Raw genomic sequence first — 26,445 nt, 5'->3', positions numbered from 1 at the left:
TGTTTCTGTAGGTCTTCCTTTGACCTCTGTCTCTCTCCTGCATGTCTCTGTAAGTTGATAAACTTTTTTTCTTCCAAAGGGAGTCAAATCCATATGAAGATTCAGCCTTCCTGGGTAACTGCTTTGACCTGGGCAGATATTCAAGCACCATTCTTAAGCAAAGGCAATAACAGACAAGCTGAGGTTCTATTAGTGGGTCGACTGGATGGATCAATTGGCTGCATCGAAGTTACAGAAACATCTGTTTCTGACACGATTGACCTAGTGCATTGTCAGAGGAAAGATGGTATGTTCAAATAATGGCATCCTATATCCTGTCACTTTATAGTATAATATTGATATTCCAGTACAATATTGCACTTTGAGAGCTGTGACAAAGCTCTTTGCAATTACAGGTATAGACAGTCAAATAGTTTCAGATACAATTTTTGGTTACATTTGCTTCAGGTGTTACTTTACAAAGCCCCAGCATCTTAGCTTTGGCCTTCTACGTGGTCTTTTTCCAGTTGAGATTCATCCCATCATTTTTACAGGGAATTAATCTTCAGCTTTACAGTACAAAAATGCTACCATTCTAAGATGCCAATGTAGCGGTAAAGGAGGAGGTAGTAGCGGTATTGGATAGGATAAAAATAAAGTGGAAGTACTTGAAATGTTGGCAGTCCTCAAAGTAAGAAGGTCACCCAGTCCAGATGGGATGAATCCTAGGTTAATAAGGGAGGCTCTGGCCACAATCTTCCAATCTTCCTTAGATATGGGGATGGTGCCAGCGGAAGAGAGGATTGCAACTGTTACATCCCTGTTTAAAAAAGGAAGAGGAATGAACCTGGCAACTAGAGGCCAGTCAGCCTAATGTTGGTGGTGGGAAAACTTTTAGAAACAATAATCTGAGACAAAATTAATTGTCATTTGGGAAAGCATGGGGCTAATAACAAAGTCAGCATGGATTTGTTAAAAGCAAATCGTGTTTGAGGGTTGATGAGAGTACTGTGATTGATGTTGTGTATATGGACTTTCAAAATACATTTGGTAAAGTATCACATAATAGATGTTAGCACAATTAAAGCCCATGGGATTAAAGGGACAGTGGCAGCGTGGATACAAAATTGGCTAAAGGAGCAGAGAGAGTGGTTGTTTTCAGATTGGAGGGAAGTGTACATTGGTATCTACTAGAGGTTTGTATTAGGATCACTGGTCCTTTTCATATATATTAATAACCTGAACTTGGGTATAGAAGGCATAATTTAAAAGTTTGCAGATGCCACGAAACTCAGGAATGCAGTCAACAATGAAGAGGTTAGTAACAGATTTCAGTAAGATATAGGGGACGAAACTCCCCAGAATCCTGTTTGGGGGCAGTAACCCGGTCGGGGAGGGATTCCTGCGTCCAGCGCGGAAGTTCCGCCCTGGCCACAAAATTGGGGTCACCGCCCCATTCGATTTAAAAACGAGAAAATGGCGGCGCGCAGTGCAACTTCTTTAACTTCTGCCCCGCGAGCGGATGCCGGCCTGGTTCGTGACCCGCGAGGCTGGCATTGACACCGCTCGCGGACGCTGGCCAATTTCCACCGCGGGACGGAAAGGGGCCGCCACAGAGCGATAGGGGGTCGCCGTGCATGGCAATGACATCACTCATTGCGTGGTGGCCTGGAGCTAACTGGAGACGCACAACAGGGGAATTTCAGCCCCAGACAGTCTGGTGAAATGAGCAGGCACATGGCAGATGAAATTTAATGCAGAGAAGTATGAAGTAATACATTTTGCTAGGAAGAATGAGGAGAGGCAATATGAACTAAATGGTACAAGTTTAAAGGGGCTGAAGGTACAGAGAGGCCTATGTACACAAATCTTTGAAGATTGCAGGACATTTTGAGAAGACTGTTAAAAAGCATATGGGATCCTTGGTTTATTAATAAAGACACAGAATACAAATGCAATAAAGTTATACTAAGCCTTTATAAAACATTGGTTGGGCCTCAGCAGGAGTATTGTGTTCAATTCTGGGCACCACATTTTAGGAAGGATGTCAAGGTTTTGGAGAGGGCACAAAAGAGATTTTCTACCAGGGATGAGGCATTGCAGTTCTGTTAAGAAGCTGTGGTTGTTCTCCTTAGAGCAGAGAAGGTTAAGAGTAGATTTGATATAGGTGTTCAAAATCATGAATGGATTTGATAGAGTAAGAACATAAGAGATAGGTGCAGGGCTGGGCCATACAGGCCCGCGAGTAAATAAGAAGAAACGAATACCAGTGGCAGAAGGGCCGTTAGCCAGAGAACACAGATTTAAGGTAATTAGCAAAGGAAAAGGCGATACGAGGAAAAAAGTTTTTCACAAAGTGATTGTTTGCACTCGTTTCTTGAGTGTCCTTCTGCGCCTGGACTTCGTCCCCAATGCCTACACATGCGCAGATCCCTCGAACCCGACTCCGGAAGTGGGGCTTGTATTGTGAGGAGACGCGCCGCGTGGGGCTGTGTCTAGCTTTTGGATTATCTTCAGGACATTTACCTAGAATATCGCTGTAATTATCTACACGAACATTTTTGCGGCCTTCTGTGCGAGAGAAAAAAATTGTTGGGTGGGCGGAGAGAGAGAGACTGAGGGGGGAAGAGAGCGAGGGGGGAAGAGAGCAAGAGACTGGGGGGCAAGTGAGAGAGACTATGGGGAGAGAGAGGGGAAGCGGGAGAGGGGATCGGAGGGGAGAGAGGGAACTTGGGGAAGATGGATCACATTCTTCCAACCCCAAACCCTTTACACCCACACCCGATTTCTCGGCAAGCTCGGTGCATGTATGACAAGGGACATAATTGGAGTGGATGAAATGTAGAAGTCACGGCACTGTCATATTCACTTGATACACAATAAACCTGTTAACAATCCGTGACCCACACACAATGCCCCATCTATGGCGGGAGGAGGGGAGTAAGGTCAGGAACTTTGGCTTGAATGGGGTAGGAACTTGCAATAGGGGAGATCAGGAACTTGGGCTGGGGGCGGGGGGGGTGGTGGTGTCAGGAACTTGGGCTGGGGGTGGTCAAGAACTTGGGCTGTGGGAAGGGGGGGTGGGGTTCAAGAATTTGGGCTGGGATAGGACAGGAATTTGGGCTGGGGCGGGGGGGTGGGTGGGGGGACATGAACTTGGGCCGGGGGGTGGGGTCAGGAATTTGGGTTTGGGGTGTGGTAGGGGAGTGGAACTATTTGGATATCTCTACCAAAGAGCTGGCACAAGCACAATGGGCCAAATGTCGTCCTTCTGTTCCATATCATTCTATGATTCTTGTACTCTTCCTCATTAGTTCAGCATCAGTAACTCTATCCTCAGAGCTGATGCCCAGCATCTTCCTTGCTTCGCATATTCTTAAAGTATCAAGTTTTTATTTTGCTTCTCTGATCCATGCAGTAGTCAGCTAAATGCCAGTTCCATATACTAAAGTCTCTCCTCCAGAGTGGTTTTGACAGTTCACTGAGAACTTTAAAAAAAACTTTTGTCAAACTATTTTTCAGACATTTAACATATTGTTTATACCTGTATTTGTTTTGAATGATTTACTATACAAGCCAATACTATAAATTATAAAATGCATTTTTATAATGGTCTCTGTTTTAACAACGTTTTCTTCAACTTTCTGCATAATGTATTGCACAAAATATTTAATCTCTAAGGACTCTGGTATGATGACGATGGGTGATACTAAAACAAAAATAATCCTGAAATGCCTCTTTTTTTTAAAAAAAACACCAAATAAAATGATTTGTTACTTTTCAATTTCCAAGTTTAGAATACTATATAAATGTAATCTAAGGGGTGACTTAGCACATCAGTCTATCAACTGTTGTATGAAGCAGGTTTACATCTGTGATTCCCAGGTGATGCTTTCCCAATCTAATTGAGGATAAAACACTTTTGCACATGAAGAATGAAAATAAAAGGATATAGTTTTAGCAACCAGTAACTGACTGCATTTGCAGAGTCCTGGGAGCAGGCCTCGTGTCCATTCTCTCAACTGTGTGTTGATATACATACCCAAAAGTGGGAGAAGCAATTAGTCATCTTATAAGATTTTCAATAAGTTAGTATTTCAATATTATGTTGAGAATTCAGAATATCACATATTACTGAACAAAAACTGTCCTTTGTTGTCCTAATATTCATACCATAAAATAGGTACAGGTGGGCATATTATTAGATTTCAATAATTTATCAAACAATTCTGATAGGTATAAAACTGGGCTTAAGTGCCAAGTATTTACATCTCCCCACCCCACCACAAACATAAGTAACAATACACATATCCAATAGCAGTAGTAATTCAGCATCAGTGCTTATAAGAGATTTAAATTGTCCATATCTGTTACATGCATTGTGCTTCTGGTGCTGTGACCCAAAATAAATATATTCTCTTAATTGTTATTCAGTTGCTGTTCAGTGCATTGCCTGGTACAGTGAAGGTAAACCAATTGCAGTTGGATACTCTGATGGAAAAATTTTACTTGGAACAAGAGAGCCACATAATCCAGAAGAGCCTGTGATACTAGATTCGTTTCAGGTAAGCCATAGTTTACTTGAATCCGTTCACACAAGAACAACATCAAAGCCTTGGGAAATCATTCCAAGAATTCAAGGTCACCCGCACGTACAGCAGGACCAGAGTTCCTGTAAGGTACACATGCGTGCGGCTGAATTGTAGTCTGAGTTGTCCCGTGCAAGCCACTCGCTGGTTTTTACATTGTACCACACGTGCAAAAATTTGAATGGGCTGCGCATTGGGAGAGTTGAACAGTAACCAGCACTTTAATCCTGCCGTTGATGGTAAAGGAGTCGAGTGGTGGCAGAGGGTGTGACAAATTGCAATATCTCTCCAAGTTCATTATTAGCCGCTATATAGAAATAAATGCCACTGCTTGGGCTGAATATTTTGGAGCAGGCTATAAGTGAAAGGGCTGAGAAATAATGATGTAAAGGTTTGCACATGGCACCACATTTGGGGGAGGCAGTGCAAACAAGAAGGAAAAGATACAGCACATACAGCAGGATCTGTTTAGGTTGGGAAAGTGTGCTGAGAAGTGGAAAATGACATTAATGTAGACAAGTGCAAGGTAATGGGCTCAATTTTCCCCGGTTATCTGCGCGTCTTTTTGGCGTGCGCCGCTTTTTTTTGGTGTAAGTTAAAATATCCCAGTTTCCCCAAAGTTTCTGCACCAGCGTAACTCAGTTACGATTTTTTTAGGTTAGTAAATTTTTGCGTCATGGGGGCATAACCTGATGTTGGCGCCAGTTTTTTCATATTTAAGCAAGTTTGGCCAACTTACATTTTTGCTCCGACGGCGTATGTGACCACTCCCCAAAAACCTTCTGGGCACTTAAGAAAAACCAGCGCACATTAAAAAATCGGCGCAGGAAGACGCCATTGTTTTTAGCGAAGTTTTGGAGGGAGTCAAGAAGACAAAAAATATGCATCATGAAGCTTCATTTCTTCAAAGTCAAAAGAGAAAATGGAAGTCTAATGCAATTCTTTAATTTTTGATTTTTTTTTTCAAACCCTTATACATACAGCAGCTTCAAAAGAAGCCTGGGGGTGGCGTGGGGGCGGGGTGGAAGCCAAACTGAAGGGATGAGGACCCTTATACATACAGCAGCTAGAAGCCTGGGGCGGGTGGGGGGCTGGCGGGGTGGCGGTGCCGAGCCCGTGTCTGGGCGAGGGAACGATTCTGCCGGCCCGGTGAGAAGACGTTCGGTCGGTGGTGGGATGGTACTTTAAAATAAATCGAAAATTATCGAATTGCATTAGACTTCGTTGCCCCAAATGTCTTAATTGAATGCCTAGCTTCACGTTCTAAGCAAGCCTATTGCGCATGCACAGACCAGGGTGTGGTCCATACTAGTGCGTCGACCTTGGGGAGAGAGATGGAGGAAAGAAGGTTTAAGTCCTTTGTCCTGCTTTTTGAACTTCTTGCAAAGTTACAATTTAATTATCGGGACAATATTGACAATGTCATACCTTGTGCAAGCCTTCTGCATGATGGTGCTGCGGAGGAGACGATTGATTAGACATCATCGCATGATGAATCTCAGAGCACGTAGGATGATGGGCAGGAGGCCTTACCCACATTGGGTATATCGGGACAGGCATTCATACCTGCACCTGAGTGATGCAAGACTGTGTGAGAAGGCTGCGTTTTCGCAAAGAAGTTGTAACCAAGATCTGTGAGTTAGTAAAACCTAGAAGTGTCAGGAGGATTGCTTTGTCAGTTGAAGTGAAGGTTACAGCTGCACTTTCATTTTATGCATCTGGATCATTCCAGGTCACACCTGAGGATGTGTGCGCCATTACTTAACATGCAACACATATCGGCATTTGGCAGGTGACTGCTGCACTATATGCCCGGAGGAATGATTACATAAAGTTCCCCATGACCGCCCAGGCAATGCGTGACAGGGCTGTGGACTTTTCCAGGATTGCTAGCTTCCCAAAGGTGCAGTGCTGCATTGATTGTACCCACATCGCCTTGCGAGCACCTTTGGAGGATTCCGAGATGTACAGGAACAGAAAAGGCTTCCACTCTGTGAATGTGCAGCTTGTCTGTGATGATATGCATCGCAATCATGTCAGTTGATGCGAGATAACCTAGGAGCACCCATGATGCGTTCATCCTACGCGAGAGCTCTATATCTGCCATGTTTCAGCAGCAGCCAAAAGGGCAGAGCTGGCTGCTGGGAGACAAAGGGTACGGCCTCGCCACCTTGCTCATGATGACCCTACGCGTAACCCAGATGGAAGCTGACCGGGAGTACAACATGTCGCACATTGCAACGCGCAGCATAATTGAGAGGACCATTGGCACCTTTAAGCAGAGTTTCCGATGCCTGGACCATTCCAGAGGCTACTTACAATACTCCCCTGAGATTGTCGGTCAGTTCACTATTGTGTGCTGCATGCTGAATAACTTAGCCAGCATGAGGCAGCAGCAGCTGATAGTAGAAGATCCACCTGAGGTGAGAGTGGCTGATGAGGACGAATGTGCAGATGACGAGGTGGAGGAGGAGGAAGCCATGCAACTGCCTGAACCCGGAGCATGACGGCGAAGGAAGGCGGGCCATCGTGCCCCTTTAACAATTGCTCGAGTCTTGCGCCAGCAACTCATCCGTGAATGCTTTGCTGCCTGAAGGCTTGGCGCCAACTATTCCAAATGGACCATATTTACTATTTGGACCTGTTCCGTAATGTTGTGCTGTGTTAATGGAACAAATAATGGAAATGATTCAGTTATAATTTAAAATATATTTTATTCAAAAGTTTAACACCTGTTTGTACTTAACTTTAATAAAATTATTCTTGCATCAAACTTTAAAGTTTTCAGTTAAGATCACTTACAAACTTTTAAGATCATTTACAAACTTTTAAACTTGTAAATTTACATCATTTACAAAAAACTATTAATATGAGAGCAGTTACAACAGTAACAATAATAACAGCAGCAAAGAAAGGCTCAATCTTATTCTAAGACCACCCGCCGTGCTTGGTCTTGGTGACTCCACCCCTGCCCGCAGGCAGTGGCGCAGCGTTTCTCGGGTTGGTACCAAGTTTATTCTTTTGAGCATCTCTGGTAATGCACGCTTCTTGATGGGGGGCGTGGGCAGGCAGTAATGTGGAAAGCCCAGCTTGGGCCTCTTCAGAGGCTGGTCTGGGGATTGGAGTGGAAGTGGCAGTTGATTCTGTCAATGGGCGCGGCATCTGGGCATGTTCCCTTATTGCAGCAGCTAACTCCGACATTCCCTCCCTCATGTGCCCTGACATTGTATCAGCTGCGTGCGACATTCTCTCCCTCATATGCCCGGACAGTGTTCCCATTTGTTATGAGAGTATTGTTACTTCTCACGACAGTCCCGATACCTCATCACCCACCCCACTGATGGTGTCCAGGATTGCGTGAGGTCAGTGCTCTCCGCACTCATTGCCATCATCTGAACCACATCTGTTAGATCCTGCACCTCAGGAGAGCGCTGTCGAGCTCTCCTTCCCCCTCCTCACCCTGGGTGTGGCTCGCTGCATCCCACTGGGACTCGCAGCCTCGGGTGGTGGGGCCCTGGGTGTGCCTCGCTGCACGCCACTGGAACCCCCAGCCTCAGACTGTGAGAAACCATGGAATGTCCCAACACTCGTACCACTCAGGAAAGGGACTGGCACCTCAATGGGCAGCACCTGCACCTCCTCTAGAGTGAATACAACAGTAGGAGCTTCATCTTCCTCCTAGCCCTCCCCCTCCCCCCCCATGCTCTTGGTCTGGAAGGTGGGATTGGAAGATGTTTAGGCTTGTCCGCGTCTGAATAATCTTCTGCATCGGCTTCAGTCTCGTCAGGGTTGGCCTCAAGGTCTGCAAAATATTAACAGAACAGACAGGTGGTTAACAGCAGAGAAGGGGGCAGGGTGGGTGGCACAAGTAGGCTCACACAGCGCAGGCAGCAGGCTGATTTGAAGGACGACGATGAATGATAGCTCATTGCATCAGCCGAACCGTAGCTGATGGGAACATCCCCATGAACCGAAGCATGGCTAGCCCACGCAGTACTTAACATTTAGCAAAGCCAGACTGGAATTTGCAGGACTTACCCTCTCCCTCGAGTGTGGGCCCAGCTTGTGCAGTGGTGGTTGCTTTTCTCCAGGCAGGACCCATCAAAGCAGCGACCCTGTCTTCCAAGTCAGTGGGTGCATATTTGCTGGGCCTCCTCCTGTTCGATTTCTTTCCCTTTTGTTGTGTGCCGCTTCCCTCTGCAAAGATGAACATATAACTTTAGAGAGGGTGTCTTTCTGCTGAGTGGGACATACAGGTTGTTGCATTTACAATTGCAATTCCAGTGAATAAATTAATATGGCCTGGAAATCCCGGCCTCCCCGGGTCCGTACTGAGTGTGTACGGACCCGGGAAGGCATGGCAAAAGCCGTTTTTTAGCGCACAATGCACGTGCGCTGAAAACCGGCTTTTCCGATCTGTCAAGCTCCAGCTTGACAGATCCTCCGTATCTCAGCAGCAAGGACATTGGCATGGGCAAGATTGCAGTATTTATCCATATCTTGCCCAGTGGATGTTCTGAAAACTCATAGCCTACTTTTACAGGCGTAAGAATTTTAAAACATGGAAAGAAAAATTTTTTTATACATTTTATTTTTTAAAAACCCTGCCCACTACGGTAAGTTTACTTTAAACCATAATTAAAAAACCTTTTTTTTTTATAAATTGGAAATATATATATTTTTTAATAAGACATTAATAACTAATTTACATTAATCTTAAATATGTAGTGTATTTTTTCTGTTTTTTAGTAGTGTTTTGGTGTTTGGGGGCTGTTTCTCAATCATCATGGGAACTCCAACTTATGGCGTTCCCATTATTATGAATGAGAAAATACTGTACCTTGATTGGATGCCCAGAGCCATGTGACTACAGCTCCAGCTTACGGACGTCCCGACGTGCACGTGCTCCGACGCGCAGTGACTGGAGGCCTCAAGACCAGGATCTCTCGTAGGCGCAACAGTAACAAGTAAGTGCGCATCTTTTTTCCCCAAAGCCAGTCGTTTGCCCGCGGGAAGACCTCGACTGGGATTTTTAGGCCAATATTACTTACACTAACTACTTGACCAAGGCCCTGCCACTTCTTTTTGCACTGGCCTCCAGACCTTGGGGTGATCCCCATTGCATAGTAATCTTCTGCAAGTTGGTTCCAGCATATCTTTATTTCTTTTGGTGAAACTTTTATGTGACCTCTGCTGGTTTCCAGTTTGTGCCATCTGGCTTCAATTACAGTAACTAGTGCCTCCACTTCATCCTGTGAGAAAAACATCATTTTTTTTTTCACGCATGCGCAAGACATCATTTTTTTGACACAGACATTAGGCTCCACCTCACGAAGCTAAAGGACAGTCTGCGTGGCGCCAATTTCAAAATTTAGAACACGGAAACTTGCATGTTATTTTTTTTGGAGTAGTCAGGGCCAAAAAAAACCAGGCTTAACTCATATAATACTCCAAAAACGTAATTGGGGAAAATTGAGCCCAATGAAAGTAAGGAAGATAAATTCACGGTGAGAATATAAACTGAATGGCTCCAGAGCACAACACAGGAGAGGGATTTGGGGCTATTGGTGGCAGCTCACTGAGTAAAGAAAGCTAACTATACCCCTGTAAATCCCTGGTACTATGTATAATTCTGGTCAGGGTACAGGTTAAACCTCTCTTATCTGGGACCTGGCCTGTGCCGAATAAGGGATTTTGGCGGATAAAGGGAGGTCAGCCCGAGGTGGGGGGAGGTGGCCTGAGGTCGGGGAGGGGGTGAGGAGGTCACGCCCGCCCGTCAGTGCGGCCCCCCAGCGTGCCGAATGTCGACGTAGTGTCGGCGGGCCCCAAAGTCGGGATAGAGGTCGACCGCGTTCTGCTCATGCGCCCCCCTGGCCACCAGGATCATGCCGGACAAGGGGTGGTGCCGGATAAGGGAGTCCTGGATAAGGGAGGTCCAACCTGTACTACAGCAAGGATATGCAGACTTTGGAGCCACAGTGGTGAGAGAATTGGATAAATGTTTAATGGAGTCAAGAATCGAGAGATGTTAGTTTTTAAGACCAGCCACACAAACTGAAGTCTTTTCAGGTCCTATGCTTTCCTATGTTCCACTGGATTCTTGTTACTTAATTTACACTTTCTTACCTGTTCTTATTTTTGGTGAAGGAAAGTGTAACTAGCCTGAAATGGGATCCAACTGGGCATCTGCTGCTTTCTGTTGCCAGAGAAGAGATGGTGAAAATCTGGGGAAGAATAGGCAGTGCCTGGCTTGCAGTCCAAACTCTCTTTCATTCAGCGTTAGTCAATACTTCAGCATGGTGTCCACTTCCAGGGAAAGGTCTGGATCCGAGATTAATGCTTGCAGTGTAAGTATTGAAGAAAGCTAAAATCTCTTTGCCTATTGTATCATTTTTTTTTTTAAAGTTACAATGTAATCTATAGATAACCACAATTCTAAAAGTTAGTGTGTTGAGTTTATTCTATAGTTCGGAAGACTCTAGGTCCAGCAACAAGGATCTGTCATGTGGTCATGTCGTTTTGGAATAAATTAATCTGGATAATTGGCATTCCCTAGAGATCTGTACTGGGACCTCAGCTTTTCACTATATAGATATCAATGATTTGGATGAAGAAATGAAGAGTTGCATATCCAACACTACATTAGGAGGCACAGTAAGTTGTGTAGATTGGAGCAGGAAGTTACTAAGAGGCACAGGCAAACTAAGTTGGCAAAACTATGGCAGATCGAGTTCAATGTGGGGTAAGTATGAAGTCATCCACTTTGGACCCAAATAAGACATCCGAATATTTTCTCAATGGAGAGAGAAAAGGAGCAATGGAGGAACAAAGAGATTTGGGTTCCCATGTACACATCACTAAATGCTAGTGTACAGGTACAAAAAATAATCAAAAAGACTAATGGGACGCTGGTCTTTATCTCAAGGGGGCTGGAATACAAAGGGGAGGAAGTATTGCTTCAGTTGTACAGAACCTTGTTCTGGTGGGGAATCCAGAACAAAGGGGCGTATTCTTAAAATTAGAGCTAGGCCATTTAGGAGTGAATTCAGGAAGCACCTTTTCACACAAAGGATGGCGGTAACAGATGTGCTACTGGAGGACTGCTAATGTTGTACCATTGTTTAAAAAGAGAGAAAGGGATGGACCACGTAATTACAGGTCAGTCAGCCTAACCTTATTGGTGGGAAAATTATTGGAAAACTGAGGGGGGTTGTATTAATCGTCATTTAGAAAAGCACAGATTAATCAAGGACAGTCAGCATGGATTTGTTAAGGGAAGGTCATGTCTGACTAACTTGATTAAATTTTTTGAGGAGGTAAAAAGGAGGGCCGATGAGGGCAGCGTGTTTGGTGTAGTCTACCTGGATTTTAGCAAGGCTTTTGACAAGGTCCCAGATGGCAGACTGGTCAGAAAAGTAAAAGCCTATGGGATCCAAGGGAAAGTGGCAAGATTCCACAGGGCTCAGAACTAGGTCCCTTGCTTTTTGTGATATATATCAATGATTTAGACTTCAATGTAGGGAGCATGATTAAGAAATTTGCAGACGATACAAAAGTTGCCCGTGTAGTTGATAGTGAGGAAGAAAGCTGTAGATTGCAGGAAGATATCAATGGACTGGTCAGGTGGGCAGAACTATGGCAAATGGAATTCAATCCGGATAAGTATGAGGTAATGCATTTGAGGAGAGCTAACAAAGCAAGGAAATACACAATAAATGATAGGATACTGAGAAGTGTGGAGGAACAACATGACCTTGGAGTGTATGTTCACAGATGCCTGAAGGTAGCAGGACAGGTAAATAAAGTGGTTAAGAAGGCATGTGGGATACTTTTCTTTATTAGTCGAGACATAGAATATAAGAGCAGGGAGGTTAGCTTGAACTGTATAAAACACTAGTTAGACCACCGCTAGAGTACTGCATGCAGTTATGGTCACCACATTACGGGAAAGATGTGATTGCACTAGAGAGGATACAGAGGAGATTTGCGAGGATGTTGCCAGGACTGGGGAATTTTAGCTAAGAGGAAAGATTGAATAGGCTGGGGTTATTTTCTTTGGAACAGAGGAGGATGAGGGGTGACTTAATTGAGGTGTATAAAATGATGAGGGGCCTAGATAGAGTGGATAGGAAGATATATTTCCCTTAGAGAGGTCAATAACCAGGGGCATAGATTTAAAGTAATTGGTAGGATTCGAGGGGTTGTTGAGGGAACTTTTTTCACCCAAAGGGTATTGGGGTCTGCAACTCACTTCGCAAAAGTGTGGTAGAGGCAGAAACCCTCATTGCATTTAAAAAGTACTTGGATATGCACTTGAAGAGCCGTAACCTGCAAGGCTACGAACCAAGACCTGGAAAGTGGGATTAGGCTGGATAGCTCTTTTTCAGACGCACAGACACAATTGGCTGAATGGCCTCCTTCTGTGCCATAAATGTCTGTGATTCTAACCTGGAACCTTCCTCCAAAAGGATGCTGGGTCAATTGAAATTTTCAAAGCTAAGATTGATAGCTTTTTGATGGATAAAGGGTAGCAACAATTATGGAACAAGGGCAGGTAAAAGTTGAGGTACAGATCAGTCATGATCTAATTGATAGGTGGACAGACTGGATGGTTTGAATGGCCTACTCCTGTTCCTATGTCCCTATATATGAAGTTACTGTTTTGTGGTTCTCTTAACAGCTCTCTGAAGTGCCTGGAGTGTCAGCCAGTGGCTCAATTGGTAGCACCCTTGAGATAGACAAATTCTTGAACTATAGGGGAGTCGAGGGTTATGGGGAACAGGCAAGAAAGTGGAGTTGAGGCCAAGATCAGATCAGCCATGATCTTATTGAATGGCGGAGCAGGCTTGAGGAGCCATATGGCCTACTCCTGCTCCTATTATGTTCCTATGTTCTCTGAGTCAGAAGATTGTGGGTTCAAGTCCCACTCCAGAAACTTGCGCACAAAAATCTAGGCTGATATTCCAGTGCAGTACTGAAGGAGTGTTGCACTGTCGGAGGTGCCATCTTCCAGATGGGACGTTAAATCGAGGCCCTGTCTGTTCTCTCAGGTGAACATAAAAGATCCCATGGCACTATTTCAAAGAAGATGTATGCAGATGACACAAAACTTAGAAGTATAGTGAACAGTGAACAGTTTTAGACTTCAAGAGATCATAGACAGGTTGGGGGAATGGGCGGACGTGACAGATGAAATTTAACGCGGCAAAGTGCAAGATGATACATTTGAATAGGAAGAACAAGGAGAGGGAATATAAACTGCAGGATACAATTCTAAAGGGGATGCATTACCAGAGAGACCTGTGGGTATAAGCGCATAAATCGTTGATGGTGACAGGGCAGATTGAGAAAGCTGGTAAAAAAACATGGGATCCTGGGCTTCATAAATAGAGGCATAGAGTACAAAAGCAAGGAAGTTATGATGAACCTTTATAAAACACTTGTTCGACCATGCCATTTTGGAGCCACCCAAGCCTAAAGGAGCTCATTTACCTCCTCTGCCCCCCGCCCCCCCCCCCCCCCCCGCCCGCACCCCCCTCCTCACAGCCAAGGAAGATGGTAATTTTGCTAAGCAGAAAAGTAAAATTCTCATGGAGGTCTAGTAAACTAGCTTCAGCCTAATAAAAGATCTGAAATGAATTATTTCAGAAGATAAAAATGACTTACTGAATATTTTCCCACCAGGGCTTGTCAGAATGGCTTGGTTTATGTTTGGACATTACCACAAGGTGGCACTGCTATTTCATTACCCAATCTCTTGCATTCTTCTGATGTACAAGAAAAGCAAGCCGAGGTAAGGGGAGTAAAGGATTTTTCAAAAATCTCTGACAGTGTTTAATATGAAGAAATGTGTTTTGTAAAAATAAGGCTGATTTTCTATTTCAAATTTGGAATTACCTCATTCTTCGAAACAAGACTGTAATTGAACTTTGAATGTCAATTTAAATAAAGATCAAATGTATTAAATCGTAATTTCTTGAGCAATCTGAATGAGAAATATCATTCTCTATAGTAAGGAATTATTTTCTAACCTAACTTTTCATTTGATGTAGGAGAGTTTTCAGTTCAGAAGTAGAGCCAAGTGTGTATTTCGTCTCAATGCTCATATAACTGCAGTGATGTCAGTGTCCTTCAGTGCCAACGGGTTAACACTTTTGTCTGGAGGAATTGGAGGGTTGATAAATATCTGGTCTCTGCAGGTAAAGATTTTACTGTATACCATAAATTAAAGTTTTGAGGGTCACATATACAAAGGAGATTTGGTGGGGGTTAGAAAGCTTAAGCAAGCGAGAAACAAAGTGGTATCGCTAATAAATTCAAAATCATTTTTGAAAACAAGTTCATGTTCTCTTATAAAGTAGCAAATCAAATTTCTTGCATCATGTCCTGTCAAAGGTCTTAGTGGAGGGAATTGAACCAAGTAAGGCAGAATGATTTAATTTCTGTTATTTCTGAAATTTAGTTTTCAAAGGAAACTTTATATTTATCAATTATTACTGAATCAAACAAGTTGATTATTAAGATTGAATATCTGTAGCTGTCTTTTCTGTGTTTCCTTCTCAGGATGGTTCCCTTCTACAGACGGTGATGACTGGTTTAGGGTCAGTAGTTGGCATAGCCTGGATTTCAAACATTGGAGTAGCAGCTTGTTCCAGCAGATCGAAGGTCAGTTGGTCATTGCTAAACCAAGAAGTAAGACTAGCGATATCTCAGTGTAAAACTTCATATTAACAATCAAAGTAACATAAGAAAGAACTTGTATTTATCATGCCTTTCACATACTTGGGATGTCCCAAAGCCAATGAAGTACTGATGGAGGGTAGTCACTGTTGTAATGTAGGGAAACGCGGCAGCCAATTTGCGCACAGCCAAGTCCCACAAACAGTAATGAGATAAATAACCAGATAATCTGTTGTAGTAATGTTGATGGAGGGTTAAATTTTGGCCAGAACACCGAGAAGTCCCCTGCTTTTCTTCGTATAGTTTTATATATTTTATATCCTCCTGAGAGGGTCAGTGGGGCCTCCATTTAATGTCTCATCCGAAAGACTCCTTTAGTACTGCATTGAAGTGTCAGCCTAGATTATGTGCTCAAGTCTCTCGAATAGGGTTTGAACCCACAACTTTCTGATTCAGAGATGGGCGTGCTACTTCCAAGACTTGCACCTTAAAGTCTGCTTATGGTGATATATTATCAACAGACACTGAAAAATACCTTTCAAGTATAAGAAAAATTGCAGCTTCTCCAGTCTATCCATATAACTGTAGTCCCTCATCCATGGTATAATTTTAGTAAATCTCCTCTGCACCTTCTCCAGGGCCTTGACATCCTTCAGTCAGATTCCAGGTCATCATTGTTGTTGACTTCCTGTTTTAGAATGCATTTAATTTTTCACGTTAAGACTATTGGTGGGCTATCTGTTAACAGCATAAATACCTAAGTATGGCTGAGAGACTAGTTGCTTTTATGGTGGGTTAGAGTCATTGGTTCCCAAAGCAGTTGGTGTCAATCCGAAGGTGAATTTACTGGATTAGCTAAGGGAAACATGTTGGGAAGAACTGATCTTTTTGTAATTTCATATAGACAAGATATACTGCCACAGATGAAAGACCAAATTTGTTGCAGCTACCTTCATTGTTTTTATTTAAAGGAATTGGTGCTTGGTTGGTGTAGAATTACTCCCTCAGTGATGGATAAACTGCATTCCCTGATCTTAAAATACTTATCCTTATTATCAGTCTTTATTTTCAAATCTTAATATTGTAGTCTTCCTCTACCTATGCTGGAAAATTCAGTTGGAGAGCCGCTAATGATATCTAAATTCATAAAGGTTGATGGGAAATTTTAAACTATTTGGCCTAGGGTTTGAATCTCATTCTTCACAAAATTGCATCTCACCCATTTTGAACCAACAGTTTTCTGTTAAGTTCCTCACTTTGAAAATTATTACACTATTTGTTGGTTTTACTTTTTGGGTGAATAAATTACAAGTGTTCAGGTGGATCATTTTGTGTTTAGTATTCAGCAGATGTAGTCCACATCAGAAGTTCTTGCCCAACCATGTACTGGAATTTAATTTGCATCAGTATATTGGCCTGCTGATATTTTATTCCTCACTTAACTGGGGAAAAAAGACATGAAATCTTAAAAACTGCACAAACTTGCATTTTTGTAGCACTGCCATTCGTTAGACTTGGCCTTATCCGTTTAATTTCAATTATATTTTGCAACGCAAATTGCTGGAAGTGTGAGCTGAAAAACCGGCAGCCGAGGAAACTAGACATCAGGGACCTGAGTGAACAGGACAGGCAATGTGTATCTCCTTAACCAATCAGATTGAAGGATTGTGTGGAAAAAACAGCACAAGGAGATGTAAACTAGAATGGATGAATTCAATGTCAGATCAGCTACAGAAAGAGAAATAAAGGAAGGAAAAGAAAGATTGGATTGAGAGAGAGAAAAAAGAATCAGCAAGGAAAAGTAGAAAAACATGTTTACTTTAAATGTCACATATCCAGCAACAATTAAAACCTGAAGGAATGAGACTCCACACTTGTAATAGTTCATTTTTGGTACCAGAGAGATGCATTGGCAGTAATTAATAATTAGCACATTGTTAAAGAACGACATGTCTATTTGCAACACCAAAGTTCTGATTTGGTCCCCTGATTGCTGAGTGGCCCCCTTAGAGGACAAGATACACCCAGCCGTTTCTCTGAAACGTGTAATTAGATCCACCCTGCTTATGTAATGTCAAATTCAAGCCACTCTGCCTACTCCAGATTGAACAGAGCTCACTTGGAACAGACAGGGCTCACCCTCGCAGGTACTTTTCAGAATGGCAGGCAGTGACTAGTGGGGTACCGCAAGGTTCTGTGCTGGGGCCCCAGCTGTTTACACTGTACATTAATGATTTAGATGAGGGGATTAAATGTAGTATCTCCAAATTTGCGGATGACACTAAGTTGGGTGGCAGTGTGAGCTGCGAGGAGGATGCTGTGAGGCTGCAGAGCGACTTGGATAGGTTAGGTGAGTGGGCAAATGCATGGCAGATGAAGTATAATGTGGATAAATGTGAGGTTATCCACTTTGGTGGTAAAAACAGAGAGACAGACTATTATCTGAATGGTGACAGATTAGGAAAAGGGGAGGTGCAAAGAGACCTGGGTGTTCATGGTACATCAGTCATTGAAGGTTGGCATGCAGGTGCAGCAGGCGGTTAAGAAAGCAAATGGCATGTTGGCCTTCATAGCAAGGGGATTTGAGTACAGGGGCACAGTTGTACAGGGCATTGGTGAGGCCACACCTGGAGTATTGTGTACAGTTTTGGTCTCCTAACCTGAGGAAGGACATTCTTGCTATTGAGGGAGTGCAGCGAAGGTTCGCCAGACTGATTCCCGGGATGGCGGGACTGACCTATCAAGAAAGACTGGATCAACTGGGCTTGTATTCACTGGAGTTCAGAAGAATGAGAGGGGACCTCATAGAAACATTTAAAATTCTGACGGAGTTAGACAGGTTAGATGCAGGAAGAATGTTCCCAATGTTGGGGAAGTCCAGAACCAGAGGTCACAGTCTAAGGATAAGGGGTAAGCCATTTCGGACCGAGATGCGGAGGAACTTCTTCACCCAGAGAGTGGTGAACCTGTGGAATTCTCTACCACAGAAAGTTGTTGAGGCCAATTCACTAAATATATTCAAAAAGGAGTTAGATGAGGTCCGTACTACTAGGGGGATCAAGGGGTATGGCAAGAAAGCAGGAATGGGGTACTGAAGTTGAATGTTCAGCCATGAACTCATTGAATGGCGGTGCAGGCTAGAAGGGCCGAATGGCCTACTCCTGCACCTATTTTCTATGTTTCTAAGACCTTCTCCCAATCCCCCAAATAAATAAGTTCCTGCCACCAGCGTCCAAGCTCCTGCCACGCCCCACCCCACCCCCACCCCAAGTTTCTGACATTCTCCCTTTGCCCAAGTGTCTGACAATCCCCCACCTGTCACGTGCTCGTCCAATCCCACCCCGCCCCAAGTTTCTCACCGTCTCCCCTGACCTTTTCCCCCAACCCCTGGGTTCCTGATCACCGCCCCCTGCCCAAGTTCCTCCCTGCCCAGATTCCTGACCTCTTCCATGCCCAGGTTCCTGACCTTCTCACCCCAACAAATTCCTGGCCTTCCCTCACCCCCCACATAGATTGCGCATTGTGCGTGGGTAACGGATTGTTCACTGGTTTATTGGGTGTGAAGCGTATAATGACAGCTTTCCAGGAAATCAACCAGGTCTAGGGAGAGGAGAGGGACAAGGTGGTGCGGACGGATCAAATGCGCATGCACAGTACCAAACAGGCACACGTGCCGAGGGTGTCAAAAAGCACCATGCACATAATCACTTTGTTAAAAGAATCTCTTGACAGCCAATCCAGACCAATTAAATATGCATGGACTTTAAATGGCTCCAAAACAAATTCCTTGCATCACTTCAAACCATCTCTAACTTTCTGTGACGAGTTTAGTTCGTACTTACCATGCAAGTATAGCAACTTCACACCGTTCAATGGTGAGCCAGACAGCGAGATGTTGTTTGTGCAACGCTAACGGTGGAGCAGCAAATCTCAGATAGTAACTTTTGAATATCCGTGTTTAATTGCGCATTTTCCCGAGCCTTAAGTTGCTACAGCAATTGCACATTAAGAATGGTGAACGCTATTAGCCACGTCATTATTTTGACAGCCAATTATGAGCCAACATTAATGTTGCTGTCTTCTATAACATTTTTTTCTGTATTTGTGTCACAATTTTAAAAAATTTATTCCTGGATATGGGCGTCGTCGCTGGCAAGGCCAGCATTTATTGTCCATCCCTATTTGCCCTTGAGCACCACCTTGAACTGCTGCAGTGTGTGTGGTGAAGGTATTCCCACAGGAGAGAGTTCAATGATTTTGACCCAGCGACGATGAACAAACGGCGATTATATTTCCAAGTCAGGAAAGTGTGCAACTTTGAGGAGAGCTTGGAGGTGATCTAGTTCCCATGTGCCTGCTGCCCTTGACCTTCTAGGTGGTAGAGGGCATGAGTTTTGGAGGTGCTGTCGAAGAAGCCTTGGCGAGTTGCTGCAGTGCATCTTGTAGATGGTACACACTGCAGCCACGGTGTGTCGATCGTGGAGGGAGTGAATGTTTAAGGTGGTAAATGGGCTGGCAATCAAGTGAGCTGATTTGTCCTGGATGGTGTCGAGCTTCTTGAGTATTGTTGGAGCTGCACTCATCCAGGCAAATGGAGAGTATTCCATCACGCTCCTGACTTGTGCCTTGTAGATAGTGGAAAGGCTTTGAGGAGTCAGGAGGTGAGACACTCGCCGCAGAATACCCACCCTCTGACCTGCTCTTGTGGCCACAGTATTTATGTGGCTGGTCCGGTTAAGTTTCTGGTCAATGGTGACTCTCAGGAAGTTGGTGGGGGATTCAGCAATGACAATGCCGTTGAATGTCGAGGGGCGGTGGTTAGACACTTACTTGTTAGAATCACACAGGCACGAACTGCTTCGTTATCTGAGAAGTTGCAAATGGAGCTGAACACTGTGCAGTCATCAGCGAGCATCCCCACTTCTGACCTTATGATGGAGGAAGGTCATTGATGAAGCCACTGAAGATGATTGGGCCTAGAGCACTGCCCTGAGGAATTCCTGCAACAGTGTCCTGGAGCTGAGATGATTGACCTCCAACAACCACATCCATCTTCCTTTGTGCTAGGTATGACACCAGTCAGTGATGAGTTTTCCCCCTGATTCCCATTGACTTCGATTTTACTAGGGCTCCTCGATGCCACACAGTCAAATGCTGCCTTGATGTCAAGGGTAGTCACTCTCACCTCACCTCTGGAATTCAGCTCTTGTCCATGTTTGGACCAAGACTGTATTGAGGTCTGGAGCCAAGTGGTCCTGGCGGAACCCAAACTGAGCATTGGTGAGCAGGTTATTAACGAGTAAGTGCCACTTGATAGCACTCTCAACGACACTTTCCATCACTTTGTTGATGATTGAGAGTAGACTGAATGTGTTGTAATTGTCCAGATTGGATTTGTTCTGCTTTTTGTGGACAGGAAATACCTGGACAGTTTTTCACATTGTTTGGTAGATGCCAGTGTTGTAGCTGTACTGGAACAGCTTGGTTAGAGGCACAGCTCATTCTGGAACACAAGTCTTCAGCATGACAGTCGTGGCCCATAACCTTTGCTGCATCCAGTGTGGTAAGCCATTTCTTGATATCACTTGGAGTGAATCGAATTTGCTGAAGGCTGGTTTATGTGATGCGGCGGGGGGGGGGGACCTCAGGAGCAGGCCAATATGGATCATCCACTCGGCACTTCTGGCTGAAGATGGTTGCAAATGCTTTAGCCTTGTCATTTGCACTCGGGTGCTGGGCTCCGCCATCATTGAAGATGGGGATATTCATGGAGCCTGCTTCTCCCGTTAGTTATTGAATTGTCCACCACCATTCACAACTGGATGTGACGGGACTGCAGAGCTTTGATTTGATCCTTTGGTTGTGGGATCGCTTAGCTCTGTCGACAACATGCTGTTTCCGCTGTTTAGCTCGTATGTAGTCCAGTGTTGCAGCTTCCCCAGGTTGGCACCTCATTTTTAGATGTGGCTGGGTGCTGCTCCTGACATGCTCTTCTTCACTCCTCATTAAACCAGGGTTAGGCCTTGCCTGATGATAATGGTTGAGTTAGCAAAATGCTGGGCCCTAAGGTTACCGATTGTCGTGATGTACAACTGGCATCAACAGCTCTCTGCGACAGGGAATTCCATAGGTTAACAACTCTCTGAGTGAAGAAGTTTCTCCTCATCTCAGTCGTAAATGGCCTACCTCTTATCCTAAGACTATGTCCCCTGGTTCTGGACTTCCCCAAAATTGGGAACATTCTTCTCGCATCTAACCTGTCCAGTCCCGTCAGAATCTTATACGTTTCGATGAGATCCCCTCTCATCCTTCTAAACTCCAGTGAATAAAGGCCCAGTTGATCCAGTTTCTCCTCATATGACAGTCCAGCCATCCCTGGAATCAGTCTGGTGAACCTTCGCTGTACTCCTTCAATAGCAAGAACGTCCTTCCTCAGATTAGGAGACCAAAACTGAACACTATATTCCAGGTGAGGCCTCACTAAAGCCCTGTACAATTGCAGTAAGACCTCCCTGCTCTTATACTCAAATCCCCTAGCTATGAAGGTCAACATACCATTTGCCGCCTTCACCTCCTGCTGTACCTGCATGCCCACTTTCAGTGACTGATGAACCATGACACCCAGGTCTCGTTACACCTCCCCTTTTCCTAATCTGCCGCCATTCAGATAATATTCTGCCTTTTTTTTTTGGCCCCAAAATGGATAACCTGACATTTATCCACATTATACTACATCGGCCATGCATTTGCCCACTCAGCTAACCTGTCCAAGTCATCCTGCAGTCTCTTAGCATCCTCCTCACAGCTCACACCGCTACCCAGTTTAGTGTCATCCGCAAACTTGGAGATATTACACTCAATTTCTTCATCTAAATCGTTAATGTATATTGTAAAGAGCTGGGGTCCCAGCACTGAGCCCTGCGGCACTCCACTAGTCACTGCCTGCCATTCTGAAAAGGACTCGTTTATCCCGACTCTCTGCTTCCTGTCTGCCAACCAGTTCTCTATCCACGTCAGTACGTTGCCCCCAATACCATGCGCTTTGATTTTGTACACCAATCTCTTGTGCGGAACCTTGTCAAAAGCCTTTTGAAAGTCCAAATAAACCACATCCACTGGTTCTCCCTTGAACACTCTGCTACTTACTTCCTCAAAAAAAATTCCAGAAGATTTGTCAAGCATGATTTCCCTTTCATAAATCCATGCTGACTTGGTCCGATCCTGTCACTGCTTTCCAAATGTGCTGCTATTTCATCCTTAATGATTGATTCCAACATTTTCCCCACTACTGATGTCAGGCTAACCGGTCTATAATTACCTGTTTTCTCTCTCCCTCCTTTTTTAAAAAGTGGTGTTACATTAGCTACCCTCCAGTCCATAGGAACTGATCCAGAGTCGATAGACTGTTGGAAAATGATCACCAATGCATCCACTATTTCTAGGGCCACTTCCTTAAGTACTCTGGGATGCAGACTATCAGGCCCCGGGGATTTATCGGCCTTCAATCCCATCAATTTCCCTAACACAATTTCCCGCCTAATAAGGATATCCTTCAGTTCCTCCTTCTCACTAGACCCACTGTCCCCTCGTACATTTGGAAGGTTATTTGTGTCTTGTTTCGTGAAGACAGAACCGAAGTATTTGTTCAATTGGTCTGCCATTTCTTTGTTCCCCATTATAAATTCACCTGAATCTGACTGCAATGGACCTACGTTTGTCTTCACTAATCTTTTTCTCTTCACATATTTATAGAAGCTTTTGCAGTCAGTTTTTATGTTCCGTGCAAGCTTCCTCTCGTACTCTATTTTCCCCCTCTTAATTAAATCCTTAGTCTTCCTATGTTGAATTCTAAATTTCTCCCAGTCCTCAGGTTTGTTGCTTTTTCTAGCCAAATTATATGCCTCTTCCTTGGCTTTAACACTATCTTTAATTTCCCTTGTTATCCATGGTTGAGCCACCTTCCACGTTTTCTTTTTACTCCAGACAGGGATGTACAATTGCTGAAGTTCATCCATGTAATCTTTAAATGTTTGCCATTGTTTATTCACCGTCAACCCTTTAAGTATCCTTTGCCAGTCTATTCTAGCCAATTCATGCCTCATACCGTCGAAGTTACCTTTCCTTAAGTTCAGGATCCTAATTTCCGAATCAACTGTGTCAAGACTTCGTCTCCACAAGTAATATGTGGTGGTCACTGCTACCAATACTGTTATGGACAGATTGGTGAGGGCGAGATCAAGTAGGTTTTTCACACCACCTGCCGCAGGCCCATTCTGACAGCTATGTCCCTCAGGGCTCAGTCAGTAGTGGTGCTACCGAGCCACTCTTGGTGATGAACATTTAAGTCCCCCACCCTGAGTGCATTCTGTGCCCTTGCTTCCCTGGGTTTTTCTTCCAAGTGGTGTTCAACATGGAGGAATACTGATTCATCAGCTGAGCCATGCTTGTTCCTGATGACATGAGAATTCATGGGGTCTGGAGGTGATATTGAGGACGCTCAGGGCCACTCCCTCCCGACTGTATACCACTGTGCCACCAGCTCTGGTGGGTCTGTCCTGCCAGTAGAATAGGACATACCCAGGGCTGGTGATAGAGAAGTCTGGGACATTTGCTGAAAGGTATGATTCTGTGAGTATGACTGTGCCAGGTTGTTGCTTGACTAGTCTGTGGGTTAGCTGTCCCAATTTTGGCACAACTCGCCAGATGTTCGTGAGGAAAACTTTGCAGGGTCGACTAGGCTGAGTATGCTGTTGCCATATGTCTGTCTGGTTTTATTATTCTTATTGTGTTTTGGAATGGTTTGGTACAACTGAATGTTTTGCTCGGCCTTTTCAGCAGACAGTTAAGAGTCAACCACATTGGTGTGGGTCTGGAGTCACATATAGGGCAGAGTAGGTAAGAACAGCAGATTTCCTTCCCTAAAGGACATTAGTGAACTAGATGGGCTTTTACGACAATCTGATAGTTTCATGGACACTATTACTGATGCTTGCTTTTTTTTTTAAATTCCACATTTATTTGATTAACTGAATTTAAATTCAGAGAGTGTTCAGAGGGATTTGGGTGTCCTCGTATAGGAACAGAGAGTTAGCATGCAGGCACAGCAAGCAATTAAGAAGACAAGTGGCACGTTGGTCTTTATTGCAAGGGGGTTGGAGTACAACAGTAAGGAAGTTTTACTACAATTGTACAGGGCTTTGGTGTGACCACACTTGGAGTACTGTGCACAGTTTTGGTCTACTTATCTGAGGAAGGATATACTTGTCTTAGAGGCGATGCAACAATGGTTCACTAGATTGATTCTAGGATGAGGGGGTTGTCCAAAGAGGAAAAATTGAGTAGATTGGGCCCATACTCTCTGGAGTTTAGAAGAATGAGAGGTGATCTCATTGAAACATACAAGATTCTGAGGGAGATTGACAGGGCAGATGTTGAGAGGTTGTTTCCCCTGGCTGGAGATTCTAGAATTAGGGGGCATAGTTTCAGGATAAGGGGTCGGACATTTAGGACTGAAATGACGTGATATTTCTTCACTCAGAGGGTTGTGAATCTTTGGAATTCTCTACCCCAGGGGGCTGTGGATGCTGAATCATTCAATATATTCAAGGCTGAGAGAGAGAGAATTTTGGCTCTAGGGAAATCAAGGGATATGGAGATCGGGCGGGAAAGTGGAGTTATGGTCAAAGATCAGACATGATCTTATTGAATGGCGCAGCAGGCTCGAGGGGTTGTGTGGCCTACTGCTGCTCCTAATTCTTAATTTCTTATGCTTTTTTCATATAACCAACAACAGCTCTGATATTTACGTGCACGGAAATCGGTCACGATACAAATTCCCGACTTATTTTATTTCAGGGGCACTGAAAATGTATGAACAGAGAGGAGGGGGAGACAAACAATACCTGTTGGAGTGAAGGCTATGGGAAAATCGCCTTGGTGGTGGGAGAGCAAGGAACACGTGAGGGAAAGGAGAGAGACAGACTTACTTCAAAGGGTGGTGGGAAATGAAAGAGACCCTTTTGGTAAATAACAGGAGATCTCTTGAAATAGCAGAAAGGAAAAGGCGACAAACCCAGTTGAGGGCAGGAAGCGAAAAAGGACCCATGAGGTGGAGAGAGAGAGATAAAGAGACACCTTGTTAGTTTGGAGTTGGAGAGGCAAAGAAAATGGGGAAAAAAGAACTGTTTCAGGTGCTGTGAGGGTAAGAGATAGAATCTGTTAAGCAGGGTATTCCAAGAGAAATTATTGACGGATAAAGCTTCTGTTGAGTGGGGGAAGGAAAGAGACTGTTGATTCAGAGACATCCTTTGGAGTGGAAGACAGATGGAATGTTGGGGTGGGGATCTCTGACTTCAGTGGGTGTGGGATGGACAGGGTAAAATTCTAAAACACCTCGCTGCCGCAGGAGATCCATTATTAATACAAAAAAGATTGTTTTTTTATATATATGTATTGTGATGTGATGTTACAAAAAGCATGAGTTGTGTTCACATTAACCAGAAAAATGTGTTTTGGAAAGAATTGTGCATTTTCTGAACATATTTCTCCTCTTGCTAGGATGTCCTCTTAATCAGATGTAGCCCAGAGTGGATCTCGCAGAACCACATCTTAGCATCCTGTCGAATGGCTCTCCGAGCACAGGGTATCGTGGGATTGAATAAGGCTCCCTGTATGAAAGTTTTTATCGAAAGATTGCCTTTGCTGCTACACACACAATATGCATATGAAAAGGTAATTCTTGACTCTGAGTTGTTGATGTGTATAAGAACGGAGGAATTAAGCTGCACATGTTAGTGTTATTTGAACATGATTACATCGGCACAACTATCTACTTTGGACCTTGGTATTCCTTCTTTTTGCTGAACTTTATCGATTTGACTAATTATTGCTTTTAAAGATCCACTACTTAAGTTACTCAGTCTGAGACTGTTTTAATTTTCGCTTCGCTAGCAACATCACTAGCCTCTTCCAAATGTTCCTCTGGACATCTGACCTTTACGATATTCATAATGGAAGAAAGTGTTGTAGTAGTATCTATTCCATTTTTTAAATGCTGAGTGAGTTGCAACATTCCATTTCAAAATGCATTGAAATCTCTTATGTCAGGCTCTCTGGCAGTTATGTCAACGTTTATCTGTAGTACCTGTTATACCACAGTGATTGTCATTTACAGTGTTAAATGACTGTCATAGTAACG

General features: G+C 44.0%; 1 protein-coding gene across 1 annotated transcript in view; it reads left to right on the top strand.

Moving 5' to 3' along the window:
* LOC139228820 (probable E3 ubiquitin-protein ligase HERC1) overlaps window positions 1-26,445 on the top strand; it is a 426,955-nt gene that overhangs the window by 284,418 nt on the left and 116,092 nt on the right. Inside the window, exons 47-53 of the mRNA XM_070860235.1 lie at window positions 80-286; window positions 4,414-4,544; window positions 10,716-10,915; window positions 14,253-14,361; window positions 14,621-14,767; window positions 15,132-15,233; window positions 25,806-25,979. Of these exons, the coding sequence (XP_070716336.1) occupies window positions 80-286; window positions 4,414-4,544; window positions 10,716-10,915; window positions 14,253-14,361; window positions 14,621-14,767; window positions 15,132-15,233; window positions 25,806-25,979 (1,070 nt within the window). The remainder of the gene's footprint in view (window positions 1-79; window positions 287-4,413; window positions 4,545-10,715; window positions 10,916-14,252; window positions 14,362-14,620; window positions 14,768-15,131; window positions 15,234-25,805; window positions 25,980-26,445) is intronic.

Source organism: Pristiophorus japonicus, chromosome 2 (genome assembly GCF_044704955.1).
Source record: "Pristiophorus japonicus isolate sPriJap1 chromosome 2, sPriJap1.hap1, whole genome shotgun sequence".
In the NCBI taxonomy this organism is placed as follows: Eukaryota; Metazoa; Chordata; class Chondrichthyes; family Pristiophoridae; genus Pristiophorus; species Pristiophorus japonicus.
This window is presented reverse-complemented; position numbering and strand designations above follow the sequence as displayed.